The sequence below is a fragment of the Paralichthys olivaceus genome, chromosome 12 (genome assembly GCF_024713975.1).
Source record: "Paralichthys olivaceus isolate ysfri-2021 chromosome 12, ASM2471397v2, whole genome shotgun sequence".
Classification (NCBI taxonomy): domain Eukaryota; kingdom Metazoa; phylum Chordata; class Actinopteri; order Pleuronectiformes; family Paralichthyidae; genus Paralichthys; species Paralichthys olivaceus.
Genome location: NC_091104.1, coordinates 21,995,607 through 22,021,611, shown reverse-complemented (window position 1 = coordinate 22,021,611; position 26,005 = coordinate 21,995,607). Strand labels below are relative to the sequence as shown.

General features: G+C 41.2%; 2 protein-coding genes across 13 annotated transcripts in view; one reads left to right on the top strand and one right to left on the bottom strand.

Annotated features, from left to right (window-relative positions):
- Positions 1–784: 784 nt before the first annotated feature.
- On the bottom strand, positions 785–5,857 carry brms1la (BRMS1 like transcriptional repressor a). Of its 2 annotated transcripts, none has more exons than XM_069535245.1 (9): positions 5,710–5,857; positions 4,712–4,862; positions 4,452–4,542; positions 4,230–4,357; positions 4,062–4,141; positions 3,421–3,517; positions 3,199–3,288; positions 2,965–3,029; positions 785–2,863 (listed from the first exon to the last, which is right to left on the bottom strand). In XM_069535245.1, exons 2-9 carry the CDS (start codon positions 4,848–4,850, stop codon positions 2,768–2,770), a joined length of 786 nt encoding a protein of 261 aa, XP_069391346.1. In that variant the 5' UTR covers positions 4,851–4,862; positions 5,710–5,857; the 3' UTR covers positions 785–2,767. The 2 variants fall into 2 exon arrangements, with proteins under 2 accessions (XP_069391346.1, XP_069391345.1); XM_069535244.1 differs by having other exon boundaries at positions 4,712–4,869; positions 5,710–5,851.
- A 333-nt stretch (positions 5,858–6,190) lies between these two features.
- The window catches only part of ralgapa1 (Ral GTPase activating protein catalytic subunit alpha 1), a 72,186-nt gene continuing 52,371 nt past the window's right edge, over positions 6,191–26,005 (top strand). For 4 of the 11 annotated variants that reach the window (XM_069535235.1, XM_069535233.1, XM_069535237.1 and 1 more), the window contains exons 1-19: positions 6,191–6,614; positions 9,956–10,066; positions 10,735–10,784; positions 11,914–11,971; positions 12,216–12,259; positions 12,731–12,908; positions 13,071–13,186; positions 13,554–13,692; positions 13,809–14,017; positions 14,245–14,568; positions 14,871–15,050; positions 15,428–15,499; positions 15,646–15,794; positions 15,908–16,031; positions 16,542–16,688; positions 17,783–17,873; positions 18,458–18,622; positions 20,570–20,713; positions 22,873–24,714. In XM_069535235.1, coding sequence (XP_069391336.1) covers positions 6,509–6,614; positions 9,956–10,066; positions 10,735–10,784; positions 11,914–11,971; positions 12,216–12,259; positions 12,731–12,908; positions 13,071–13,186; positions 13,554–13,692; positions 13,809–14,017; positions 14,245–14,568; positions 14,871–15,050; positions 15,428–15,499; positions 15,646–15,794; positions 15,908–16,031; positions 16,542–16,688; positions 17,783–17,873; positions 18,458–18,622; positions 20,570–20,713; positions 22,873–24,714 — 4,249 coding nt within the window. In that variant the 5' untranslated portion in view covers positions 6,191–6,508. The remainder of the gene's footprint in view (positions 6,615–9,955; positions 10,067–10,734; positions 10,785–11,913; positions 11,972–12,215; positions 12,260–12,730; positions 12,909–13,070; positions 13,187–13,553; positions 13,693–13,808; positions 14,018–14,244; positions 14,569–14,870; positions 15,051–15,427; positions 15,500–15,645; positions 15,795–15,907; positions 16,032–16,541; positions 16,689–17,782; positions 17,874–18,457; positions 18,623–20,569; positions 20,714–22,872; positions 24,715–26,005) is intronic. The other 7 variants (XM_069535239.1, XM_069535243.1, XM_069535240.1 and 4 more) reach the window with 5 other exon arrangements.

Genomic DNA, 26,005 nt, shown 5'->3' with positions numbered 1-26,005 from the left:
ATATTTATTCATCTGCTGCTATCTGGTCCTTTACATATATTTTGCACTGATTTCTAACTGATGTCATCGTTTCTTGTTTTTACTTGACGTGACATGCTCCGTGTGCCTTAGAATTGCCCTCCAGATAAAGTTGTTTTGAATTGAATTGAAACTAATTCAATTACCTGGAAATTATTGCAAAATAATACAACTTTAAAGTTGTGTTGTAAAGTAATACAACAGTTCATTAACTAATGAGCTGTTTGTTTTTACGTCCACCTGACTCCTTGCCATCTAACTGACTGACAGGTGACTGAGGTCATCTTATACATGCATTTAAAAATATGTTCCAAGTTTCTTACATCACATATTTAATGTTCTCTAGTAGTGGTTTAAATATAAAAATATACATTGTTGAATATGTAAGAAATGACAAGGGCCTTTTTATGATCTCCATGCACTATGTAGTCAATGCTGTGTTAGAAAAAGGTAGATGATGTGCACTGGTGTTGCTCTAGAGGAGATACTGAGTGTGATCAATAGTTATATAATTAAGGGGATTTATAGTGTGTATTGACAAGTCCTCTCCGATCCAGAATTGGTTAAGCCTCCTTATCAGGTCCTGTATGTTGTCTTTAGGTCCTACTAAGAAATCTGCACTCTCTTGACATCTCCTTAATATTTCTTTCTCATCAGTGATATAATAATCCCATGCATAGAGCCAGGACTGAGGCTCCTCTTGCTCTGACAGTACGGTTACTCTGAGAATTGACCGCTATAAATACTACAAACAGAGACCACAAAGTGATAATAAAATGTTTAATTGTAAAACCCATCAACATCATTAACGAAAAAGACATAAATGTACCTGATGCATTACTGAACATAAACTGTCGAAAAATATCAATTTGAATATTTCACATCCGCACCACCTTCCTCTTCACAAATCGGTTTACATATAAAAGAATCTGTACAATGAAAAGACCGTTTGTTCATCAGCCTGTATAAACGGAGTGGATTATAACTGTGAAGATTCAGTGGAGGGGTGAGGTTGGAAGAACAAGGTTTGGTTCCTTCCACTTTTACACCATCAGCTGTTATCGCTGCAGGCTTTCAAGAAAACATCCTGACAAATCAAAGCCACAAAAAACAGCAATACAATGAAATGAAAATTATAAAAATCAATATGGGCATAAAGATGGAAGCACTTACATGTTCATGAACAAGTGATTTTTACAAGTCAGAGTGAAAGAGAGAAGAGGTAGATACTAAAAGCAGAGAACGATACAAGAATAACACCTTGTTGATATATTTTCAGGGATACCTCTGTATTTTACGCCTAACGCTTCATATGTTGATTGTGTAACATTTGGCCTTGAGTTAAAATAAAACAAAGGACAGTGAGGTCCAAAAGCCGAGGTATGCATTCATCGAGCATCCTTCTCATGATGAAAGAGCTCAGAGATGGCAAAAAAAAAAGCCATGTATTCCTACAAATACAAGATGCATCACTAATACAAACACACACGATGGTGACATTCCAAATGTGGGCACTGATGTGTGCTGTCGGAGAAAAAATTAAACACTGTGGTCACCTAACTATTAAAAACATCATCATAAAGAATAATTATTAATCTCATACAAAATATTCAAACTGGTCTACGTAAAAAAATAAAACAAATTAAAATATTTCATGGAACAATAGACCAGGTTCATATATAAACCAGTATTTCCTCATGTGTCATTGGAAACGTTGTCAATAACCTGCTTTATCTGAGATGAAATATCAATTACGCACAATGTGGGGCCTCGTCAGAAATGTGACTACTTTGTTCAAATACTCATCTGAATGCTCGAGCACAGAAAAATAAAACTAAACTTTCAATGTTCAAACGCAAAGAATCTTTTCCTGCAAGTAATAATGGCCAGACAAGTGGGAAAACCATACATGTACGACCTGAGGTTAAACTGCAGATGATGGAAGGTGGTGGTTACTGTGTACTGAAGAGTGTTAACTAGGTTGTAAAAAAACATGCATTTTTGTGTTAATGTGATAAGACATTAACACCCTCATAAAAAAAAAATCTAGTTTGAAGTGTTAAAAATACTTTACTGTGTGTGGATCCAAGTGGATGGATCGTCACGTAAACAAGGACTTAAAAACATTAGCCACCGATCGTTCCAAATCCAAAATGTGGCACCTACTTTGAGGAAAGACGGTTGTGATCTCATGCTCAGAGGTCTTTGTAAAAACACTGTCTGAAATGATGTCATAGACACGTGACATGTAAACATGGTTCAAGGACTGATTAAATTATGTTCTCATTTTTTACCAGGACCAGGTTTTTGTCTCAATAGGCGAATTAGTTGTCTATTTAAATCCATTTAACAAATAAAACCCTGATTTTGTTTGTTTTAGTGTCCAGTGATGATGTCTTGTCAGCAGTTTTTACACCCTGAAAACACTTTTAAAAACGTTAAAGTTATAAATGTACGTTGAACTATGAACATCACATTTTTTATTCATGTTTATGCATTTATATAATGTGTATAATTTTGGAATCAAGCCCTTGATTTACTTTTAATGGTCTATTAACAGAGCACTCCTCTCTTATCCACTCAGGGAAACAGAAACTAAGAGGCAGCTTACCGACTGGTGTAACTGTTGGTTGTGCAGTGCAGTGCATTGTGGGAAGATTCGGACAAATGTTCCACAGAGTGTATTTTTATGCAATTCTTAACGAATGGATGGAAGGTGTGTGTGTGTGTGTTTTGGGGGGGGGGGGCCTCAGCAGTTTAGTATGGGTCTGTTTCTATCTGGTCTGAATGGGAACACGGGGCTGTCAGGGTCAGACTTCCTGTGGGGACCGAGTGTGGCCACAGCCTGGAAAACAGCAAATCACACAGACACACAGGTTGTTAGAAAATGCAGAGACAAAGGCAGCCTGTGAACAAACACACACCTCCACATATAACTATACACACCTTTCTGATGGCTGTCCAGTCCTCCAGGATGTCCAAGTCAGGAAGCATATAGACAATATATGGGCGTGGACAATATATGGGTTAAGGACAATTACATAGGGAGTAGGAGTGAATTAAAATTTAAACATAAAGTCACGTTAAGATACAAGGATTTTTTAGAAGAATTTAAAGTAGAAATACTTAGAGTTAGTATCAATGTGATCAGTGACAGAGGTATTAGCAGTAAAAGGATATCAGACACCACTGAAGGTCTTCTTTTCTTCTTATCGGGACTTAAAGCGTCTCTCCTCTTCTTCCTCCCTGACAACTCGTCATTCCACAGCTCTGATAGACAGATTTAGACAAAGACAGACAGATTACAGTATTTTGTTTGTGCACTGAATGTAATACACTCTGCTTATTACCGTAATCAAAATGTGTTGTGTTTAGTGGCACATTTATGACGTAACACGTTACCTGATGTAATGTCTATGCTGTGTCTGTCCTCCTCCAGTCTTCTGATTTTCTCCTCCAGTTCACTCTGCACCGTATCAAACAGCAGCAGCTTCTCACTCTGCACAAACACACACACACACACACACACAAGTCGTGTTCACAATATGTGAGCAAGCAGTAAAATAAATTTATGTTGTGCCGTAACATTATTACATTTACTTAACTGATAAGTTAGAGTGATCAACGTATGTGTTTTTCTTTACTTGACTTAAGATACAATTGTGCACTAAAATACAAAAGTGCAATTGTATAAACAATTTTTTAGATTATATTATTATTAAGGTTCTCTCCCACACACGCCTGCCCGCGCACGCGCGCGCACACACACACACACACACACACTCTCTCTAGATGATGTTGCATTATAATTTTCATCAATAGGAATATATAACATTTTATTTAATTGTAATTTATTTATGTATTATTCTATTTATCTAATGTTTGTAATGTACTGTATGTGGATGCATGTGTTTGTTTTCGATCTGTGTTTTACATGATGGTGTGTGTGTGTGTGTGTGTGTGTGTGTGTGTGTGTGCGTGTGTGTGCGTGTGTGTGTGTGTGCGTGTGTGTGTGTGTGTGTGTGTGTGTGTGTATGTCGAACCTCCCAGTGCTGGCATGCTGCCTGGATCTCACACTGATACTTGTTCTTGACAGATTCCAGACACAGCTCTCTGTAGATACCTGAGAGAGACACACACACAGTGAGAGTGACTAGGGACACCAGAGCATGTATGACTTGAATGAATGTGTATGAGTGTGTTTAACTTACCTGCTACTTTAGTGCGAACCTGCATGTTCTCCAGCAGTACTGCCAGAGGCTCCAGATATTCTGCTGCCCGACCAGCCTCCACCTCTGACAGCTTACTGTTCACTTGACTAAGCCGCTCATGATACAGCCTGCACACAAACACAGATACAAATAAATAACGGTACAACTAATTTATTTATTTACATTTTAGACAAACTAATGAAAAATCAGTGTTGGTCTTACTGGTCTTTGAGATCAGTGAACTGTTTCTCCAGGTTGGACATTTCATCCAGACACTCCACCCTCCTCCGCTCACAGTCCTCCTCATCCATTTCTGGAAAGGTATCAACACACACACACACACACACTTCATATTCTTTCTCTGCTTGTTACTTCTGTCTAATTTTGAAACCTGTAAAACATTATTGTTGCATCAAAGCAGTTCTTAGCTGGGTTAGAAAACCGTTTTTTAATCACCCACATCAGGTTTCCTAATTCCTCACCTGAGCTGTCTCCATCCTCAGAGACAGAGGAGGTGTCAGAGTCCTCCTCCTCTGTGCTGGACGCCTCCTGCTCCTGCTCCTCCACCTCCATCTCTTCTGCTGTACTCTCCTTCTTCTCCCGGTCACGGTGCACCGGCATGGCAGCTACTCTCTACAGACTGGGAGTGTTAGATTACTAGACAACAACAATCTCCTTTGACAGCTGTACTTACAACACAAAGGTTTGGACTTGTTATTTGATTCCAATTCAGGCTTACGGACGATAAATGACTAATAGATCTCTAAGCACTTGTGATTCTTCGTTGCAGTGTGTAATTTATCAGCTTATTATTACTGATGTTTTCTTATCGGCAGGAGGCATTATCATAACAGAGTGTAACAGTTGTAAAGACAGCATAGTCATCTTACACTCGAGAGACATGAAGTAATGAAAGAAATGATAAGATTAAGAGTTTGCACATTAAAAATGAATGACAATTTGGTCGCAACTATTGTTCCAATTGTGTTATTATTATTATTGTGGCTCTAACGCTCCTACAACAGAAAGGATAAGATGTATAGATAATGAATCATTGTTATTACTGATCTAATATTTTGGATTCTTTCACATTTCATAACATTATAACATCATTTGATTGTGACACATACCTTTTGGTGAATTCTGAAATCTAGTATTAAATAATGTTACGTCAATAAGATCCCTGGAAACAATGGAGCCCTATTGGTAGAAAGGTTTACTGTATATTATTGCTCGAAGATAATTTGATTAAAAGTTACTGATGCATAGCAATTTAAACTCACTAGAGATCGTAGCTGTTTGGTTTATTGGTTATTTTTACACATGTACAGAGGAAATAAACATACACAAACGTCAACACGTCAAGTTAGCATTGCGTTAGCATGTCTGTAACTCACAGCAGTTAGGTAGCAAGCGAGACAGAAACGATTTGATTAAAAAAACATAAACGATGAAGCCTGAGGATAAAATCATAACTCACAGTGTGTGGAAGACCTGGAGGTGTGTGAGAGCGTTCAAGTCCAAACTAATCTAAGAACAATTTGGCTTGGTCGTGTTTTTCCCTCGGTTACTGCTCCACTCGTGTCCGTGCTAAGCTAAAAACAAATCACAGTGCGAAGCTCTCATTTGTAAAGGGAACTGTAGTTTTCTGTGTCGCTGATATCCATAACAGTAACGGTCTTACGTCCCACCCGTGGACTACACTACCCAGAAACCACCGCTGTAGCTCGAGACAGAGTAATCGAGAGGTGCTAAAAACTCCCAACGGCAGTAAAACCGTAAAAGCCGTTTGTTTCAGAGGTTTCATTCATTATTATCCCACACGCACGTGATCTGTCTCGAACTACACAAAGTTTGAATATTGTTGAACGACATCAACGTTGAATTTCTCTGCTATCCATTATTTCGTTTTCCCTCCCCCGCCATGATGTTTTCTAAGTGAACAGCAGAGCTAGCTAACTAGCCAGGTTAGCCTTCAGGCTGTTGTGGAAGAAGGGAGGTGCAATGGATGGATGCTTCGCCCCGCTACGTTTCACGTATTTTGTCGTAGTTTAAACAGAATGCGTCCTCTCCGGCACACCCGCGTGTTGATCGTTAAACCCCGCGGCGTTGCGGGGGACTGCTAACCTCTCGGCGCAGTGTGAATACATGACCCGGGAGTGTCGGCGTTTGGTGGTAGTTTGAAGATTAACGCTAGCTGGGGCTGTGGAAGCGGCTACACGCACAGCTAGCTCCTCCTCGCTGTCTACCATCGCATTCTTGTGTCTGCCGCTTCAGGAATGTTCTCCAAAAAGCCTCATGGCGACGTTAAAAAATCAACACAGAAAGTGTTGGACCCGAAGAAGGATGTGTTGACGAGGCTGAAACATCTGAGGATCGTCATAGGTGAGTTAAATCCCCTCAGCATGCGGATACACCTCCACTGTACGTGCCAGCCTGGGCAGGCAGGGCACGCCACACCAGACTCCCCCAGAAAATGACCACAGTGGAAGTTGCCTCGCATGTAAACAAACGCGCATGTTGTTAATAACAAGCCCACAGACGATTTTCATATATTCTATCGTCCACTTATCAATCGGGATTCTACCTGTGGTCAGTGACGAATCATTTCATCTCGTGTACCTTTAAGACATTTGTTAATGTTTATAATGGTTGAATGAGCATGGTGTAGTGATGACTGATTACGAGTGAGACATGCTCTGTTAGAAGATGGTTTGAATACGTGTAATTGACAGGTGTCAGGTATTCTGAATGGACTTTGGCTTGGCATCTCTGCATAATGAATTGTCTGGGGGGAAGTTTTTGCTGCCCTAGTGGGAACATGTGTGTCTGACAGCATTATATTGAGACACAGCGGTGGATGCAACACACTGTTGTAGTCAGGCTGTTGTGATTTCTCCAGGGGTGTGCCTGCAGCAGGGCCGGAGTGCTGCTGCAAAAAGACCTTGGCAAATAGACTCTGTTTGCTAGTTGTGTTACAGCACAGCACGGTGTGGAAAGAACAGGGGAAATGACAAGGTAATGCGTATGAATGAGTGACAGATGTTTGAGTCCCTGTGTGTGTCTTTCACTGACAAACATTAGCTCTCTCACACATGTAAACATTCACAGGCAAAAACACACACTGACCTGAGAGGGAAAACGAGCTCAATGATTTCCTTTCTCTGTCCAGTACAGTAGCCCAGCTTCCTGTTTCTATTGTGTGAGCTACTAGTGTGTGTGTGTGTGTGTGTGTGTGTGTGTGTGTGTGTGTGTGTGTGTGTGTGTGTGTGTGTGAGAAATGGGGTGTGCCCCCTCTTTGTACTCCATGGGGAACACAAGACCTTGATAAAAATCCCTGACTTGCAAACTCAAACACACTTGCAGTGACATTGTTTGAAAATGAATACTCCCATGTTTTAATGATGGTGCCAGGCCAGCACTTGAATCAGATGCATGTGGGCATGTGAATGTAGCACTGATGTGAAAGTATGGCCCAGTGCCATTTTAGAGAGCAAGCAGACTACTCGTCTGTGTTGTTGTACATTGTTTATGTAGCCATCATTCCCAGTTGTCCAGTTTTCTTTACTCTTAAACAGGTTCCCCCACAAAAATATGTTTACCTTTGCATTAATGGAAACAGAGTGAGGACTTTGCAGGGTCTCCAGGGGTTTTTAAATGTCTACAATCTCATAATCAGAATTTGGGGCCTTAGATTAGTTAAAATATTACATATAAGGTCTTATATACATTTGGCTAGGTCTTAGTTAATGCTAATTCTGTAACACTTTAAACTTGAAAGAAAAATGTTTTGGCGGCATGCGATGTTTATAGTGTTGTAGTTCTTCCTCAGCAGTATTATATGTTAGCACACTAATAAAACTACATACAAGGCCTCCAGAGAACTGCAAGCTGGTAATCTATAAACACCCTGGTCAGAATGTATGTCAGTACAATCCGTTTGGCTGCGGTAAAGACTATAGATACCTACTTTTGTTGTCTGTAGTTTGAGAGATAACTTTGCAAGTCAACTTCCTCTTATCTTCAATTATGGGGAAGAGGAAGTAATTGCAGGACTGTACTTCCATATCTGTTGTACATGACATCGGTCTTTATTTTCATTCATCATTACATACATTTAACTTGAAACCTGTAGAAACCTTGACTTAGGTTGTCTGCTAATTTTCTCTATTTGATCAGTCCATACTTGATCTGAAAGGATGATTCAACAAGACGCATTTTCACTGCTCTGTAATCCACTTGATCCTATCAGGTTTTTAAGGTACTGCTCCTCAAACTAATTCCTTGAGGAACCTTGTTTTCACATAAAAGTTAGCAAAGCCTTTCCTTTGCAAACAAAAAACAAACCATTATGGAAACCTCAGAGCAAAGGAGGTTATTTTATAAATTGCGGGTTCACACTTATTGGCTGTAACGTATAGCAGTAGGCAAATATCCAATCCTGTGCAAAAGACATGAAACAATGGCACACATTTTTTGATTTATTAGTTAACTTAATTCAAAGTACTCTTAACAGAAAAAAAGCCTCAAGAAAGTCAGTGTTCGTGTCACCTCCCTCTACCTTTCAAACAGCACCACTTCTTTTTGCTGCACTTGTGAACATTTTATCAAAAACCTTGGCAGGAAGGCTGCTCCAGACGTCTTGGAGAACTTGCCCCACTTCCTCTGTGGATTTAGGTTCTGACAGTTACATCTTTCTCTTCAGGTAATTCTACACCAATAGTCTACACAACCGAAGTGACTAAAACAACGGAACAGTTTTGTTTCATTGAACATGTGAGGGTTTAACTTGGTGTTTGGTGCTGGTACATTACAATGTTTTGTCAGGCATGTAAGGAGTGGGTCATTGTTTCTTATCGGAGTTGTAGAAAAATAACGATTGTTCAAGAGATGAAAAGTGTCGACAAATGTTTTGTTAAAATGTCCCCCAGAAGAAGAGACTGAACCGCCTGGCCACTGACACCTTACAAGGGCAACCACTATGGCTCTGTGTGTGTGTGTGTGTGTGTGCGTGTGTGTGTTTTCCTCGGTGTGTAGCCTAATGTACTACATGCTTGTGGGTGGTTATTTTTCCTCTAGTTTTGACCTTGAATTATTGCGGTGGTTTAAACATGTGTTTTATCTCAGTGTGTGAGTCAGTGTGTCTCCTTCCTAATGTCAGCCAGTGGCGTTGAGGCAGAGATTCAGTCCAGAAAGCACAGGAAGTTAGAAGGTAAACGTCAGACCCTTCAGAAGAGAGTACATCTATGATTGTAAGTCTTTTCTGCTCGATGGGTCACATGCGTATTTAAAGAACCCAGAGGCTGCTGTGAGGTGACTTTACTCAAATGTGATGTAATGTCTTGACAACATTTAAAATTTGAAATCTAAAAACATTTCTCCTACAAATGAAAAGAGAAGTAATGACAAGGTATTGAGTTGGAACTTGTGTCCCTTCTCTTTGTCGTATTGTATTCACTTTTTGTCTCTCTAACTGCATACAAATATGTGAGTGGAGGAAAGACACACCTGATTGTCAGGCTGAGCACATTTGATGTTGTGTATGTAGTGGTGTGGTGGATATGTCTACATTTTATCAGCAATTGAGGTGATGGATAAACCTGAGGACAGCCTTGGAATCAGATCAGTTTTGTTGTGCTATGAAAACTTCCGGACAATGTAACCATTGTGTTCCTCTCCAGTCGGTGTGTTCTTGTTAATGCTTTATCTTCATTCTCATTTTCCAGAAAACGCAGAGCCTGCAGAGCTGAAACAGTTCTTTGACGTGAACTACTCCCATATCTACTATGTCTTCTTTGAAAACTTTGTTACCATTGAGGTCAGCCTCAAGCAAAAAGGTAAGGGTATAACACAAACAGGGTGGGCATGTCAACATGTCATGGCTAATAGAGCTAAATTATTAGGCTTTCCTCCAGCTGATATACATATTATGTTCTTATTACCATCACTGATCTTAATGACATTTGGTTGATTTCATCACATGAGAAACCAATAGAACCCAAATTTGTTGTGTTCTGGATCCTAACTAATGGCAAATACATATTTAGCTGAGACTCTGTGACTTTGACTGGTCATACTCACGTTCTCATGTGATTTCAAAGCTCTTCTTCAGCTCTGTATTTAACAGTACCATCTGTTGCTGCAATTGTGCTCCTGAACTTAACAATATGTAACAGTGTTATAAGTGATTTTATTAGTTAAAGTTGAAAAAAAACCATTCTAGAATTGGTCAGAAGTTATGTTATATTGTACGCTGTACAATTGTAAATATTACAGAATGTACAATACAATATACAAAAAATATTAATTATTGCACAAATACATATTCAGCATTACCAAAAGAAGGCTGTAACTGTACTTGACCAGTGTATATCTGGTTTTAGTAATTTAACTTGTGTCTCCTCCTGTATATTTTGCCTTGTGTAGAACAATATTTTGCTGCCATTGCCTTGTAAGTCCAGTGTGCACTGCGGAAATAACAGTAAAGAACTTGATCTTGTTTCAGGTCACAAGTCTCAGAGGGAGGAGCTGGACTCAATCCTCTTCATCTTTGAGGTAATTAAATCTCATTTCTACCCAAAATGGAAGTCTTGAGAAACCTGCTGGATAACCCGAACAGTTGTGGAGCTTCCACAGTGGTGTCCAAAACACACTATGACAATGTATGATGAACAAAATATTTATTGCTTTATTATTAGCACGGACAGTAGCATGAGTAAATGGCTAAAGCATTTCTGTTCCATCTTAAAAACATTTTGTTTATTTCACATCCTTCAAAACTGTAGATGAACTGTAGATTAATGTAGATTATTGAGCACTGAGGATTTGAGTGGAATGTATTCTTCAGTAGGGATGGAAGCTTTACTTCTCTTTAAACTAAACGCTAGATTCAGAGGGGCTTTAGAACAGAGTTCTGACATTATTCACTGAGGTGTTTGTGATGTCTGCAGGTGGTCTCAGTACCACAACACCAGCTGAATTTGACCTCAGCCTCTTCAGACCACTGGCATTTTGCAACACTCCAAACTGACTGGTGGTGCTTAGAGTAGCCAGGATATGATATCAGCACGAGAGCATGGGTGTTACTGACATCAAGTTGCCCCTCCAAACTCCAAAAAAACAAAAGAGTGCCTTGAAAGTTGTAGCTAGAGCAATAACAGGTTTTAATAGAATTACTGATCACTTAAGAATCCCTTTAACTCTGCCAAGAAGTGTTTTCCTTCAGTTTGTTGGTTTGATTTTTAGCAGCATTATGCAAAAACTGCTCAACCAATTTCTATTAAATTTTGAAGAGGGGTGGGGGATGACCCAAGGAAGTACCCATCCTTCACTCATGATCTTGATGAAAAAATCTGGCATAATTAAGGGACTGGTATTTCTGAGTGTGTGCAGTTAGGTGCAGATCCAAATAAAAATCTGGATCTAGTAAATTAAAATTTGGCTTCATAAGGAAACTGCCTAGGTCTAGTTAAATTAATATAATTATATAATAGTTTGTCCCAGTGAATAACAAACAAGTTTCAGAAGTTGTTATCAAGATAAATTGGCTAGTTTATACCGTGATATACAGCAAAGCTTTGGTTATGACATCCTTTCCTAATTGAAAAAACAAATATTTAAAGCGTTGCATTGTAACTCATTTCTTAATTATTATCTCATTATGCAAATCTTTTTTTACCCCCAGAAAATTCTCCAACTCCTTCCAGAGAGGATCCAGAGCCGATGGCAGTTCCACAGCATCGGTATCTCCCACAAAAACACCCTCCACAGCTTTTCATGTAGCATGCTGCAGTTTATCTAGTACATATATACAACAGATCAGAGTGCAGCAGAATACTATACATTGTTGAATCAGGTTGAACCACTCTTGAATAACATGGCCTATCACTCGTCAGTTGATTTTCATGTGTTTCCATTTTCCTTCATCAAGACAAATGTGACGTAAGCTGCTGATTTTTTAAATGACCAAATGTCTTTCTCTCACAGGGCTAATTCTCAAAAAGCTGTTACACACGGGGAACTCTTTAAAGGTACGGCTCTGTTTTGTTGACTGTATTATCTTTCAGTGATAGTCCATGTTATTCCTCTGGCCTCCAACATGTCGACCTTCTACTTCTTAATCTTTTCAGTTATCAAAAGCATCATAACCTTAGACAAGCCTTGTCTGTAAACTGTCTGCACAGTGTGTTTCTCTTTAAAGTCACAGTGTTTCACTTTGCTTATTTTGTGTTAAATGCCAACAGCGCTGGAATGCACTTTACATTTGATGTGCTTAAGGCATAGTCAAAGTGATGTGTCATATGTTTTATGTATAAGGAGAAGGGATTCGCACTAATTTGGTGGTTGTATCAGTTTGATATGTATGAAGATGAGTCAGTTTTTTTGCTGTGACTGTGCTACTGAGCATGTCTTAAATTTGGAAGAAAACAATAGTAAATTCATATTAACTTGTTTTCTCCTCATGTCTCTTCTCTCGTCTTCCTCTCTCATCTACATTGTAGATCCGTCGTGAAGGAGTGCGTCTGTTCCTGCTGTGGATGCAGGCGTTACAGAGTAATGCAGAGCAGGAGCAGCTCTGCATGTTTGCCTGTTTGATTCCTGGCTTCCCAGCTCCACTCTGCCACGGGACACCACGTACCCTGGACACTCTGATCAACCCCCAGCTGACTTTGACAGAGAGTTAGTGCTACACACACACACACACATGCACGCAGTGGAGTTTAACTGATAAATGAGCTTACAAGATATATATGTTGGATAACACGAGGAGCCCCTTTTATTTTTCTACTAGCAGCGATGTTGTAATATGAACAATAAGTCCTCTGCTTCTTCCCCCTCCAGCTCAGGTGACCCCGGAAGAGATCACTCCATTGGTTCCTCCTCAGTCAGGCGACAAGAACCAGGAAGACCTCACTGCTTACTTCCTAGAAGCCCTATTGAAATACATGGTAAACCAGGTATTATCATTATTTCTTACTAACACATCTAACACAATTACACTCCTGTTCTGCTGCCTCACTAATGCTAAATATAGAGGATACAACCAGTTAATGTCATTTATCTTATACAAACCTGGTGGTTGATAGATATATCATCTAATCTATGACTGGTCACTAAATTCCTCAAATAGTTTCATCCCTTATTTACAGAAACTGATGTTGTTCTGCTATTTCCCCCTGCTGCTTTCATACACAAATGCATGCAGTCATCAACACACTGATATCATTCTCCCCTGAAACAATGGTGCTCTTCTCCAATTGACCCTATTTTGTGCACGTATAACACAAGTGTGTGTGTGTGTGTCTGTCTGTGTGTGTCCATTAGGCCAAGTCTCTCGAGTGGCGTTGTAAAGAGAACCATGAACGGGGCTTCAGCTTCCTCTTTGGTCACTTCAGGAAGTTTTACCTTCCTCACATCTTCCCCAACTTTGCCATGGAAACCAGCCTCTACAACCCCATTATGGGTGAGTACAAGATACTGTAAATCTGGAAACTCATTGGAAAACACAGACTCAGCAGTAATGTCGTATCTCTGCAAATCCTATACCACATGAATAAAGACTTTCCTCTTTCCCTGTAGACGTGCCTCCGATGCGTCCTAAGCCTTACTACAGTGTGGTTCGCAGGGAGCAAGACGGGGGTGAGACCCTTTACTGCACCAAGGAGAGTTTCCTTCAGGCCAGAGTCATCTTCATACGCTGGCTGGTTTCCTTTTGGCTGGAGCCACGACCTAACACACAAACACACATCCCAGGAACAGAGGGAGAGAGTGTCCCCAAGAACATACAGGTAATGCACTAATATTGTGTTATTGGGAAATACTGTGTGATTTGATAAATGAGTTCATGCTAACTACCCAGATATTCTCCTATTCATATTAAACACATTAGAAATGGCATATGAAAAAGCTGATGATAGATAAGTCGATGGAATATAAAATGTAAAAATAACTTTGTTCATCCAGTTGTTTTATTTTCTCACTGCACTGTATAACCTGCGTTACTGTTGACCACCAGCGAGCAGCAGCGGGCCTGGCAGCTCGCTCTGCAGGCAGCTCAGAAGACAGCGGCGGAGGCGTAAGCCGATCAGACAGCCACCTGGAAAGTAGCGGGGGTTCCTCTGGGCCAGGAGGAGGCAGCATGGGGCTATCTGGGGGGTCCGGGTTCGGGGCTGACCCCGAGCAGAGCCACTCCAACACATCTACCCTGACTGAGAGGGAACCCAGCTCCTCCTCGCTCTGCTCCATGGATGAGGAGCAGCTGACGGACATGGAGGTTGTGAGAAGAGTGCTGACCTGCTCCAGAACCAACGTCAACTTCATCACAGAGATCTTTAGACAGGTGAAGGGGAAATAGCAGTTTTTGACATTATATAGGTGTCAGGGTCCCTTGAAAGGTGCTATAAAAATCTTGTTTTTTTCAGTATGTCACACCTTTGACTTGCAATCCGATACAATGCTATGGCTGCATTTTGAGTAGCTCTAGGTAGATTTATTTCTATTTTTAGAGAAAACGTATGTGCAGTAGCCTGTGTACAGGCCACTTGGTCTTCCAACTTTTTTTTTCTTTAAACTAATTAATAATCTGTTTTTTTTAGGAAATCTGATATTCTAATTATTATGTGTTTGTCTTTGCCAATATAGGCATTTCTTCTTCCCATGTGTGAAGCGGCAGCGATGCGAAAAGTGGTCCGTGTTTATCAGGAATGGATCTCCATGGAGGACAAACCAGTGTTTATGAAGGAACCAGACGAGGGACATTATCCCATTGCCACAGGTGGCAGTTTGGATTCAGGCTCTCAGCACGGGGACAAGGAAGACGAGGTGAGGAACAAGTTTTGGAAAGCTGTTTTTCCCCATTAATTATCCAGACTGTGGCAGCCCATCATTTTTGAATTTGTCCTGCCACCATTTCATAATAAACCCTAAAAATCTTTACACTCAACATAATAAAAATCATCCTAAAAAAGTGAAAACATAACCTTTTGTCGGAGGTAATAAATTATGGCCCATGGGAACAGTTATTTATGGACACATACATATTACATTCCTTACACATTCCTTGTTAATGCCCACTTGTTTTAAACTTCCTGCTTTAAAACTGGAATTTCAGTTTTAAATTCTGATCGGAAGCCCAGGATGAGGCTGGATGACAGTCCATGAGTAAACAGAACTGTGTGTGTGTTTGCTTTCCTTGTCAGGGAATGAACAAAGTGATTGACAGTGAATTGCTGGAGTACAGTGTTCATGCTGGAGTTCAGACTACACTACAGGTACGGTTCCAATTTGTCTTCGTGTCTCACTCAAACAGTCTAATCGTTGCAGCATCCTCTTTTTTTTTTTTTTTTTTTTTTTTACTTTTTGGAGAAGTGAGTTTTGACCCATTTACCATCCTAACCACTTGTCTGCTTGTCTGCAGGTGTTTATCACCCACTCCTCTAATGTTTTTCTCATCGAGCCTGCTAACGACATCAAGATCCTGTTAGAGGAGCATGTCGACATGTGCAAGCGAGTCCTGAACATCTACCGCAGCCTCGTCATGCACGAGACCATGGACAATAAAACATGGTAAAAAAAGAAAGAAAAGCTGGACTTACACAATCAATGTTACTTCTTAGTGCAGACTGGGATTATTTAAGCGCAGCTCAACTTTAATTTTGGTGCATGTGTTTGTTTCATAGGGAGCAAATCTTATTGGTACTGCTGAGGGTGACAGAGTCTGTGATGAAAAGACCTCCGTCCATCATGCCTCAGGGCAAGAAGAACAACACACTGTCGGGGAGACTGGCTGGACCTATCTTTCAGGTACATTTCTATCACTATATCAAATAAGGTAAAAACTTTAAGTACTGAAAACCAGGAAGGACACCGGATTTTTCTCTGCACAGTCTCTGGAAGACAGATGGGCTTGTGGTATTCTAGATGCTTAATATATGGTTGTCTACTAAACTATATGTAATAGGGTATATATTATTATCAGTTGATTGTGTAAAAGTACATGATGCATGACAGGCAACTGTCTAATCATCTAATAAAAGAGTAGTTTACTTGAATATGATTTTGGGTTTGGCTTCTCAGATATCCAGTTTCCCTCATTGCTCTTAGTCAGAATACAGAAATCTTTGTAAAAACAATTAATTGAAGTCTTGCTTATGCATGGACACACTTTAATGATTTAGAACACTTATATGAAGTTTAATTGTCCCCAAGTATGATCCAGTCAGTGTCCAGTCCCAATTATTATTCTGTTTTTATTTGTAGAAATCTTTTCTAATAAAACGTTATATCATTTAACCCCCCCCTCTTTCTGCACAGACTCTAATAGTAGCCTGGATTAAGGGGAACTTAAACGTCTACATCAGCAGGGAATTGTGGGATGACCTGCTCTCCGTCCTGTCCTCCCTGACATGCTGGGAGGAACTGGTCACAGAGTGGTCTCTCACCATGGAAACCCTCACCAAGGTACTGCCAAACATTATATCAAGCATCCTGCGATGTGCATATGAATAACTTTGTGTGATAAGACCAAAATCTCATATCCCAATATATGGTAATTTATTTTATATCCAGATAAATATACACATCCTTACTCCTGGCTTGTTACTCATATTTTTTCTCAACTGTATAAATGGGGGCCATGCCTTTGGAGATGCAAGTTGCAGTGACAGCTGTTCTTCTCCTCCCATCCTCATGGTCCTTTGCTTTATAATGTATATCATCATTTGAAGGCCATACTAAAGAATTTAACTAGTATATCACACTACTGTGGCAACGGCCAGGGTCTGGAACTGCTTGTGGTTATAATGATACTCACAGCTGGTTTTCCAGGTTTGGGTCAGTCGGACTTTCTATTAATCAGTTTTGAAAAGAACTGCTCTCAGCCTATCTTCGTCCCAAACAGGGATACAAACTTCAGAACATGTCTCCTCAGAAAAGTATGTAAATACAGAGCAGAGGGAGTTGTTAAGCTCTGAGCTTGTTGTTTTCACTTTGCAGCTCAACGATTTAATGCTGTAGGTTGTCAGGGAAATTAGCTGGTTCCATATTAAACAGCAACGTTACTTCTGCTTCCTTTTCTTTACTGTTCATGACCTGAAACCTCTCACCAAACTCAGCAGCATATTCGGATGTCACAGCACGCTTTTGTTCTTATTGGAAAATGCACACAGTATTAACAAGGCGCCTTTACTAATTCTCCTTCTGAATGACATTTCAGTTTCTTAACTATCAGATTGCTCAACACAAAAGTTCCTTGCATAACATTGTCTCTGTCAGAACGTGTTGTTAAACATCCAAACTCCTCAGAAAAGTGAGAACTTTAGACATTAAAGGTTGTTTTCATCCAGTTTATCTGCATGTTTCTGTCAGCAGTGCTCCTCGAAATCCAAACTATTCTGGCTTGTCTTTTACCTAAAAAAAATATAATCACTAATTTATTTTCTTCATTCGTCAAGTACTTTCCTTTTCTTGACTGTCACCATTGATGACACATAGCAGCTACACACTTGTCAGTGGGTTGAAAGTACTGAAGGAGTGTTTATGTCTCTGTTTTGTAGGTGTTGGCCAGGAACCTGTATACTGTTGATCTCAACGAGCTGCCTCTGGACAAACTCAGTGAACAAAAACAGAAGAAACATAAAGGAAAAGGTTGGTCAGTAGCCAGAGACTCTGACAGATCCTGTGTAGACACATACAACTTCTTAAGAGCAGGTCTGAAACTCAGCCAGCTGATTCTAACATCACATTAACCAAAGCCAACAGCAACACAAACAATTACAATCATAATCCTTAGTGTAAATCTAAAGCGGAAAAAGTTAAATGTACAATGCAGGCACCCCAGCTTACTGTCAGCAATGTCACACAATTTATGACCATAAGGAAGTCTACTGAGGCCTCAGAAATGATTCAGACTCTTTCACATCTTGCACACTTCAAGGCTATTTTCCCAATGAAATTACAAGTAAACGTTTAATGTTAAGTAAAATGTTTTTTAAGAATTTTTTGGAAAATTTATATCCCAAAATCAAAAACTGATCATTTACAAGAATATTCAGACCCAAAGACTCATCTCTGGCCAAAGGCCTTACTTGTACCTCATAAATGACATGTGTGGAGACCTGAAGATGACAGTTAACAGACTTTTCAGATAAAATAGTTGTAGTTACAGAGAGAGACAGTGACACACGGACAACAAATCATTCCGTCTCTTCTTCCCTACATTTATCCTCAAGGTATCGGTTCAGAGGGCCAGCGACAGATTGTGGATCGTTCCTTTTCTAAAGGCTGGAGCAGAGACCAACCAGTTCAGGCAGCAGCAATGAGGCAGCGAAGTGCCACCACTGCTGGTTCACCCGGCATTGAAAAGGCCAGGAGTATTGTCCGCCAGAAGACTGTAGGTTAGTATTTCCCTTCTTAGACGTCCATCCTCCTGGTGTTTGTGAGGAACAGACTTATGTGAAACCTTCAGCTGTGGCCATTGAGGGACAGAAATTCAATTCAGTTGAATTCAATTTTTTTTTTTGTATAGCGCCAAATCATAATATACATTATCTCAAGGTCAGGACCTTAAAATCAAATTTAATATAGAGAAACCCAACAGTTCCCACAATGAGCAGCACTTTGTCGCCTGTGGAGATAAGAACTTCCTCATTAACAGGGAGAAACCTCTAGAACCAGACTCAATGTGGGCGGTCATCTGCCTCGACCGGTTGGGGTGAGCAGAGAAAAATGTGGAGGAGAGGAGAGATGGGTGGAAAAGAGGGGAGAGAAGAGAGAGAGATAGTGGGGAGGGGGAGAGAGAGAAAACAAAACCATTAGACTATAACTGCTGTTTTAGCTTAAAGCAAGATGAGTTACAATAAGAACGAATTTCATTTTGGAAGGGGTTTTGTATTTGTTAACTCCCAACACTACATATACTATAAACATTTACTTTCTTGAAACTCTTAAAAACTCTTAAAGTTTGCCTGTTATTATTTAAGTTACTTCTTTAAATGTATGAGGTTCTACTTCAATTCTCAGTGATGATGCATGGGTAATTATTCATGCAAAATGATTGTGGGCACTGTGGTGGGCTTTAAAGATAAATCAAATACATACATTCTGTCAGAAGTGTATCTATGGGGCCTAAAATGGCTTAAAATAACCACATAGTGTATTTTTATAACCCTTATTAAAATGGACCATTGCTGATAAGCTCTACTTAACATTTTATGTACCACTTCTAAAATCCTTGAGGTCTGGGACACACTGCCTGTGTTGCCTGACATGCAGAACATCCCGGTTTGTCCATGTTAACAGAAGCGGTCAGAGTGGCCTCATTTCCTGTGTGCGATACAGATGTTGAGTGCTGCTCCAGCCTCACCTCTACAGTGCATCATCTACTGTTTCGCTGCCTTGCCTCTCTGTCATGTGTGCAGCACACGGTTGTCAGTATCAACAGAAAGAGAAGAGATCTGCTGATAGTCATATTGACATCATACCAGCAATACCAGATAAAACTGACACCATTTCAATTTCCCTGGTAAAGGACAGTGGTTTTTTCTAGTGTGCACTCTCTCGTTCTCTCTTGCTCTGACCAGTGTTTTAATTATGTGAAAGCTTTCTGGTTACACTCCCCTGACCGCTCATCAACTATAGATGATTATTATTATTGATGGCCATTATCAAAGACAAGCTCAATGTATAAAGAGGACTGGTATTAACAACTCTGCAGCAGACAGGCTGGCAGTGTGGGGGACACACGCAGCAGTTCAGACACATGCAACACAGGCAGTCCATCCTGGGCGTTTGCGTGTTTTCACTGTAACTCAAGCTAACGATCATTGTTGGTGTGCACCGTGGTTCATCATTTGTCTATTTAACAAATGTATTTAAAAGTCATAGGTTTTGTTGAACTTGCAGACAACCTCATTCTCTGATTGAAGTGTCTCTGACCAGCATTAAGACAAATGTAGTGCTCCTGTGTACTGTGGTCATGAGAAGAGATATGAGCTGCCACCAGCCTCTCACCCTCTTTCTTCCATAGCTAACCCTGTCTCACTCCTTCATCACCCCCCTCGCCTCCTTCCCTCCATCTGCCCTTAAACTTTCCTCTTCTTCGCTGTCTTTGCTCCATTTTCTCCATCTATCTATCTTCATTATTTCTTGACATAATTTTTGACATTTTGTCATTCCTTTCACTTTAACATCCTCCCCATATATATGCATTATCTTTTACTTCACCTCACTTCAACACTTTGCCCTCCCTCTGCACTTCCCTCCTCCTCCCTTCCTTCCTTCTGTTTCACACCATTCCCCATTTTCTTCTATTTCTCGTCTATCTCTTCTTCCCAACTTGTTAGCCCTGCGTAGCTGCTCTACGGGGGACTCTCTGCTATCCTCAGCCTTTATCCGCAGTGCTAAGAGTGCTCCTGCTCTGGCTCCGCCTCTTCCTGTCCTCCACCACCACAACCCTTTACTACCCCCCCTTGCCGACCAGCTGGCAGGTACACACTCTTTGCACTACCTGTCTCCCTGGAAACTTTATCCATCATCAGCACGTCTGTCTGATAGTGAAACTTAATGTCTGTCATCTCACCTCGGTCTGTCCATTTTTCTTGCTGTTTAATTATCATCACTAAAGGGAACGATTTGCACGTGGTCCACTAGGAATCATCAATCTGTAACTGATAATGATCATTCCCTTGAAACTCTGCAATCATCTGATCAGCATTGGCTGAAATGTTGCATGTGACAAATGGATGATGATACCATAGTGTGTTGCTACTTCATCTCACGTTTTTTTATTTTAAAAATCGTGATGTTTTAGTGAAGAGTGGAGTTATTTATCCAAGTTGTCTCATCAGATGTTAGGTGTAAGATGTTGGTCTTTGCCATGTGAATAAAAACAAAGATTCACCTTGAAGGGAGAATATTCTGTGTCTGGAGAAAGCACTTCGTAGGTGATTTGTTATTGAGAAGGAGTAAGAAATAACCACATTGGATTATTATGAGTTGCATAGAGTGATGCGGTCTTATTATGCAACTGTTGAAAGTAGAAAATAATTAAATACTCTCATGTATGTCCTCCACAGCATACACTGTGCTTTCCATGTGTAAAGGTCCAGTGTGTAAGATTTTAGGAATTTTTGGCAGAAATTTAATATAAAATAATCTGAGTGATGTTTCACTGTTGTGTAATCATTTAAATTGTATGAATTATTTTTTCTTTACCCTACAATGGACTCTTTATATCTAAAAACATACTTACATGGTGGGGGTCCTCTCTGTGGAGGCCGCCATGTTTTTTACTGTTGTCCAAACTGGACGAACTAAAACCTTTTGAGTTTTCATGACAACTGAAGTTCACCACAGGTTGGGAAGGGGAGGGATGAGGTGAGGAGTATTAAGCTGCAACATGAAACTTCACCTCTAGATGTCACTATATTCTACACACTGAACCTTTAAGTTAGTTACTGTTGTGGTTATAACATTCATTGGCACAATTGAATTTTGCATAGCCAATGCACTGAATGAAATATAGCCTCACTTTTAGCAAGAAGGTATCATCTCCTGATGTTTTGGTTTTACTCTACAAATATTAAACAAACTACAGATTGTAATAGATCGATGGAGACAAAGCGGGTTTCTATTGTTTACACGTCTGCATGAAACTAGGAACCTACCCGTGTTTGCCTGCCTGCACAAATGCATGTTCCTCTTTCTGTCATTTTATCAACTCTACATGCATGCACTCTTTTCTGCAAAACAGTTTCTGCTCACTTCTTATTGATTTCCCTTCCACCAATGTCTTGTGTGTTTTTTCATTTGATGACATTTATTCTTGGGGTGCCATTAAAATCAACCTGACAATGGCAACGATTGCAATTTATAATGGTTTCTGCAAGCATGATTTAACTTTTGTGTTTGTTGATTTTGGTGTGTGTGTGTGTGTAATGTGGAAGTATATTTATGATTACAGCTACAAAGTCTTTTTTTCAACTGCCAAATAGCCATGTCCAATATATGAATGTCATTAAAAGAAGACATTTAAAGGTAGTTGTAATGTATAATGTGTTTTTCATGGTTGAAGTTGATGAAGTTGTAAAAAACTGTCTCAGCCATGGATGCTATTCTGTATCAGCTAAATCTAAAAGGTAACTAGGTGTTTTTAGTTTCTCCTAGTAGTTACATTCAACTTGAGAGCAGAAAGATGAAATTCCTAGATCTCCATCTCAGGTTGATGTATAACCTTGTGATGTCTGAGATGACTCAACTTGAGTTGACTATGAGTTGATTAGGCACCAAATATTCATGGCTTAAGATTCAAAACAAATATTATCATTATTTTGGAGACTTTAATTGAAAGGTAAATTAAAATTGTGTGAATCATTCTATGATACACATCTTTGCCCCATTTCATAATCTTGTCACCAGTTCAGAAAGGTGTTGTCATGGTCACGTTCATCACAATAAAGTAATGACACACCTTTGGGAATTGTTTGTTTTTCTCTTTGCTTTTGTAGGTTTCTGTTTATCTATCTTTGTTGGTATCTTTGTATATTTCAACCTTTGTCTGTTCAGTATATGTGTATTTAAATGTGTTGATCCCCACTTACCCTCTACTAACCTCACTCCCCTTCCTTTGTCTTCCCCCAATTACCAGACCTCGACGACCCACCAATCACGCTCACATCCCGCGCCTCTCGGATGCGTCACTCCTCCCAGAGCGACGAGGCCCCTCCCACCTCCTGTTCTGAGGTGTTCCAGGGTGGGACATGTGACCTGGACGCCCTGGGCCCTTCATCCCTCGCAAGGAGCAGCAGTGCCTCTGACATCATGGAGCCTTTCATAGCAGAACGGGTCAAAGGTGAAGACCCTCAGAGGGATCCCACTTCAATCCCAAACCCCCACCAACAGCACCACTCAACCACTCCTTCTACACTCGCAGCCAACAGCCACACAGCTCAGCCACTTCCACACCCTCCCACCTCCCCCTCTCCCACCCCTCTTACCTTCTCCAATGGTGTTGTTTCCTCGACCTCAGAGGGACAAGATGATGGTAGTGTTTACGACCTTTTCTGGCAACAGATTGGCTCTCGAAGCCGAGGTTCTAGCTCTGATTGGGTAAGCGATTGGGATTCTGCCTTCATTTCTTCATCTGAAAAAGAAAGTTATGCAGAAGAGGGTGAAATGAGAGCCGGGGCAGAAGAGGATGATTTATTCTTCTCTATCAGGGACTACCTCACCAACAAAGGAGGTGAGAAGAAGGAGGAGGCTGGAGAGAGAGATAGTCCTGGTCACACTTTAGAGAACAGTGTTACTTTACCTACGCCAGTGCAAACCGGGGTAGCAAGAGCACAAATAGAATCCACAGCACAGGTAGGAGAGGTGAGACAGGTGGTAACAGACAACAGGCATGGAAGTAAGTCAGTGAGACACAGCAGTGTGGATTCAACAGAGGAGAGTGAGGCAGAGCAGCGGAGCATCTATGAGTGCTTGGAGCTGCAGTGTCAGTGTCCGACACCCAATGCCAGGGGAACCGCAAGCTTAGAAAGAACCACTGTGGAGAAAAAGGGAGGAGGAAATACAGGGAAGGCAGCAGGATGGGAAGGTAAATGTGACGTGTGGAGGGAAATGGAAGAAAATAAACAGGTTGTAAAAGAAGCAACAGGAAGTGAGAGGTCAATTTTAATTCAGCAAGAAATGAACACAATAGAATCGAGCATTGAATCAAACCAAACCACCCAAACTTCAGATCCAGCCAAGGTCAAGGTGCCTCGTAGTAGCACCAAGAGGCAACATTCTGGGGGTGTTCATGTCAGCTTCAGGCCCTCAACTGAGTCTGTCCAGTTCCACAACCCCCTCGAGAGTAAAGAGGCTCACTGGAAAGCCCGACTGCGTCGCCTCAGTCATTTTCACACACACAGTCACTCAGCTGGGGAGAGGCCCGGGGCTGGATCTGGGTCAGGGGGCAAGCTGGGAGCAAGCGGTTCAGGTAAGTTTGGCTCTGGGATCAGCCACAGAGCAGGAGCACACGAGAAATCGGTCTCTGGGACAGTTCCAGACGGCAGCGGGGTAGGGGGCACAGCAGGAGGCGGAGGTCTGGAAAACAGAGCCGGTAGTGGAGGGGACAAACAACATCCGGGATCCTGTGTGGGATCCAGTCTGAGCTCTGAGGTACACACAGAGGTGCCATCAGGCGTTACAGGTTCCTCGTCAGGGGTGCGTGGGCGCTTGGGACGTTCAGCCTTGCGATCTCGAGCTTCCCGCTCCCGCTCCCAGGAGCCAGGCAGTACCTCCACGCGTCACCACCAGGGAGCCCTTCTCGGTGGCGTCTATAAGACTGTGGTTCACGCTCTGTCCTCCAAACCCAGGCCCCGAGGTCAGGGGTCATCCCAAGGCTCGTCGCCACAGAGGCAGGGCCGGGCTGCCATGGGTGACGCATCGCTAAGAGACCTCTACTCCCACGTCCTGGGCTACTTTGGACGAAAGACGACCGCGCCAGGTGAGGATTGCTACGAACGAAGGGCTCGTAAAAGGACATGACAACTGTGGAGAGACGTATACTCACAAAACACAAACATCAACAACTCTCTTTTCCTTTTTGGCTGTTTTTAACTGGTTTGTTATGATGGAATGATATTTTTTTTGGGGCTGACACTCATCATCTTGCTACTGGACTGAAATTCAACTCCCTATTGATGTGTTTCACCTTGAACGTAGCCCCTCCTCCAGCCTGCCTCTTGTCAAGGACCCCCTCGTCCTCCCATACCCTCCCACCTGTTCCTCTACCTGAGGACCCCCCTCCCTCCTTCTCCTGTCTTCTTTTTTTTTTCCTAAGGGTTTTGGGAATTTAACCTCTTCTGCCCATTTCCCCCCTTCTCCACCTCCCTCTCCTCAATTTTGCATGCCGCCTCCTCGTGCCTCGTTCGCCTCCTCCCCGGACTCTGGCCTCTCTTCAGCTGTACAGAAGGAAGTGGTGCACTTTTATTAAAAAAACATGGTTATACATAATATCCTGCAGAAACCCCCAAAATGGTTTATGCATTTTACTTCTTGAGAGTCTTTGCTTTGTGACATTTAGAATAAATGTTTAGATATGACAGTTGAGTTCATAAAGGTATTTTATATTAGCAAACACTTAAAAGAGATTGTTGTAGTTCATCCTCAGACCACTAGACTGCAGCATGAGACCGTATGTGAAAATGTGTCTAACATAGAATTTGAATGAATAGGAAAAGGCTCATAATGGTTATTTGCCATGTACACCACTACAGGATAATATTGCGACTGCACATTAGATTCAGCACATCAAATAACCTCTTTCTATTCATTCTAATTCTTTACGTGGAAGGCAGCAGAACTGGTGTGAAATCTATTTGTCTCGTTATGAGCACAGTTAGCGTCACATCAGCTGAATCTGTCTCTGATGTGGAAGTCACTGTTGTGCAGCCACATTTGATCTTTTCTTCATTTAGGGGTGTTGCTTCCCGACTTGCGCCAAACGTTGCCCACCAGTCATTTGTGTATTTGATTGGTTTGGCTACTTTTGGGCCAGATATTGTGTATTTGCATCTTCATGATATCTGCTTGTTTTAAAGTATGAGGGTCTCCACCCCAAGCTATGCTCAGCTGACATTACTGACTTGATCTTTCACAAGACGCTAGCTTTCCATAGATTTTAGCCTCTCGCAGACTCGAGTGAAGAGTCCTCCTATCTGCTCTGCTGCACGGTGCTGTCAGAACTGTAGCGTCATTCCCTGCAGGGTTTCTGTTACTGTTTGTTACATTTTTGT

What these genes read in the sequence shown, in the direction of transcription:
- brms1la (XM_069535245.1), bottom strand. Translation starts at nt 4,850, where the DNA reads ATGCCGGTGCACCGTGACCGGGAGAAGAAGGAGAGTACAGCAGAAGAG. An exon ending in CAGCATAGACATTACATCAG is followed by an intron (nt 3,289 to 3,420) that starts GTAACGTGTTAC and finishes TCTGTCTATCAG; the next exon opens with AGCTGTGGAATGACGAGTTG. An exon ending in AAGACCTTCAGTGGTGTCTG is followed by an intron (nt 3,030 to 3,198) that starts ATATCCTTTTAC and finishes TATATTGTCCAC; the next exon opens with GCCCATATATTGTCTATATG.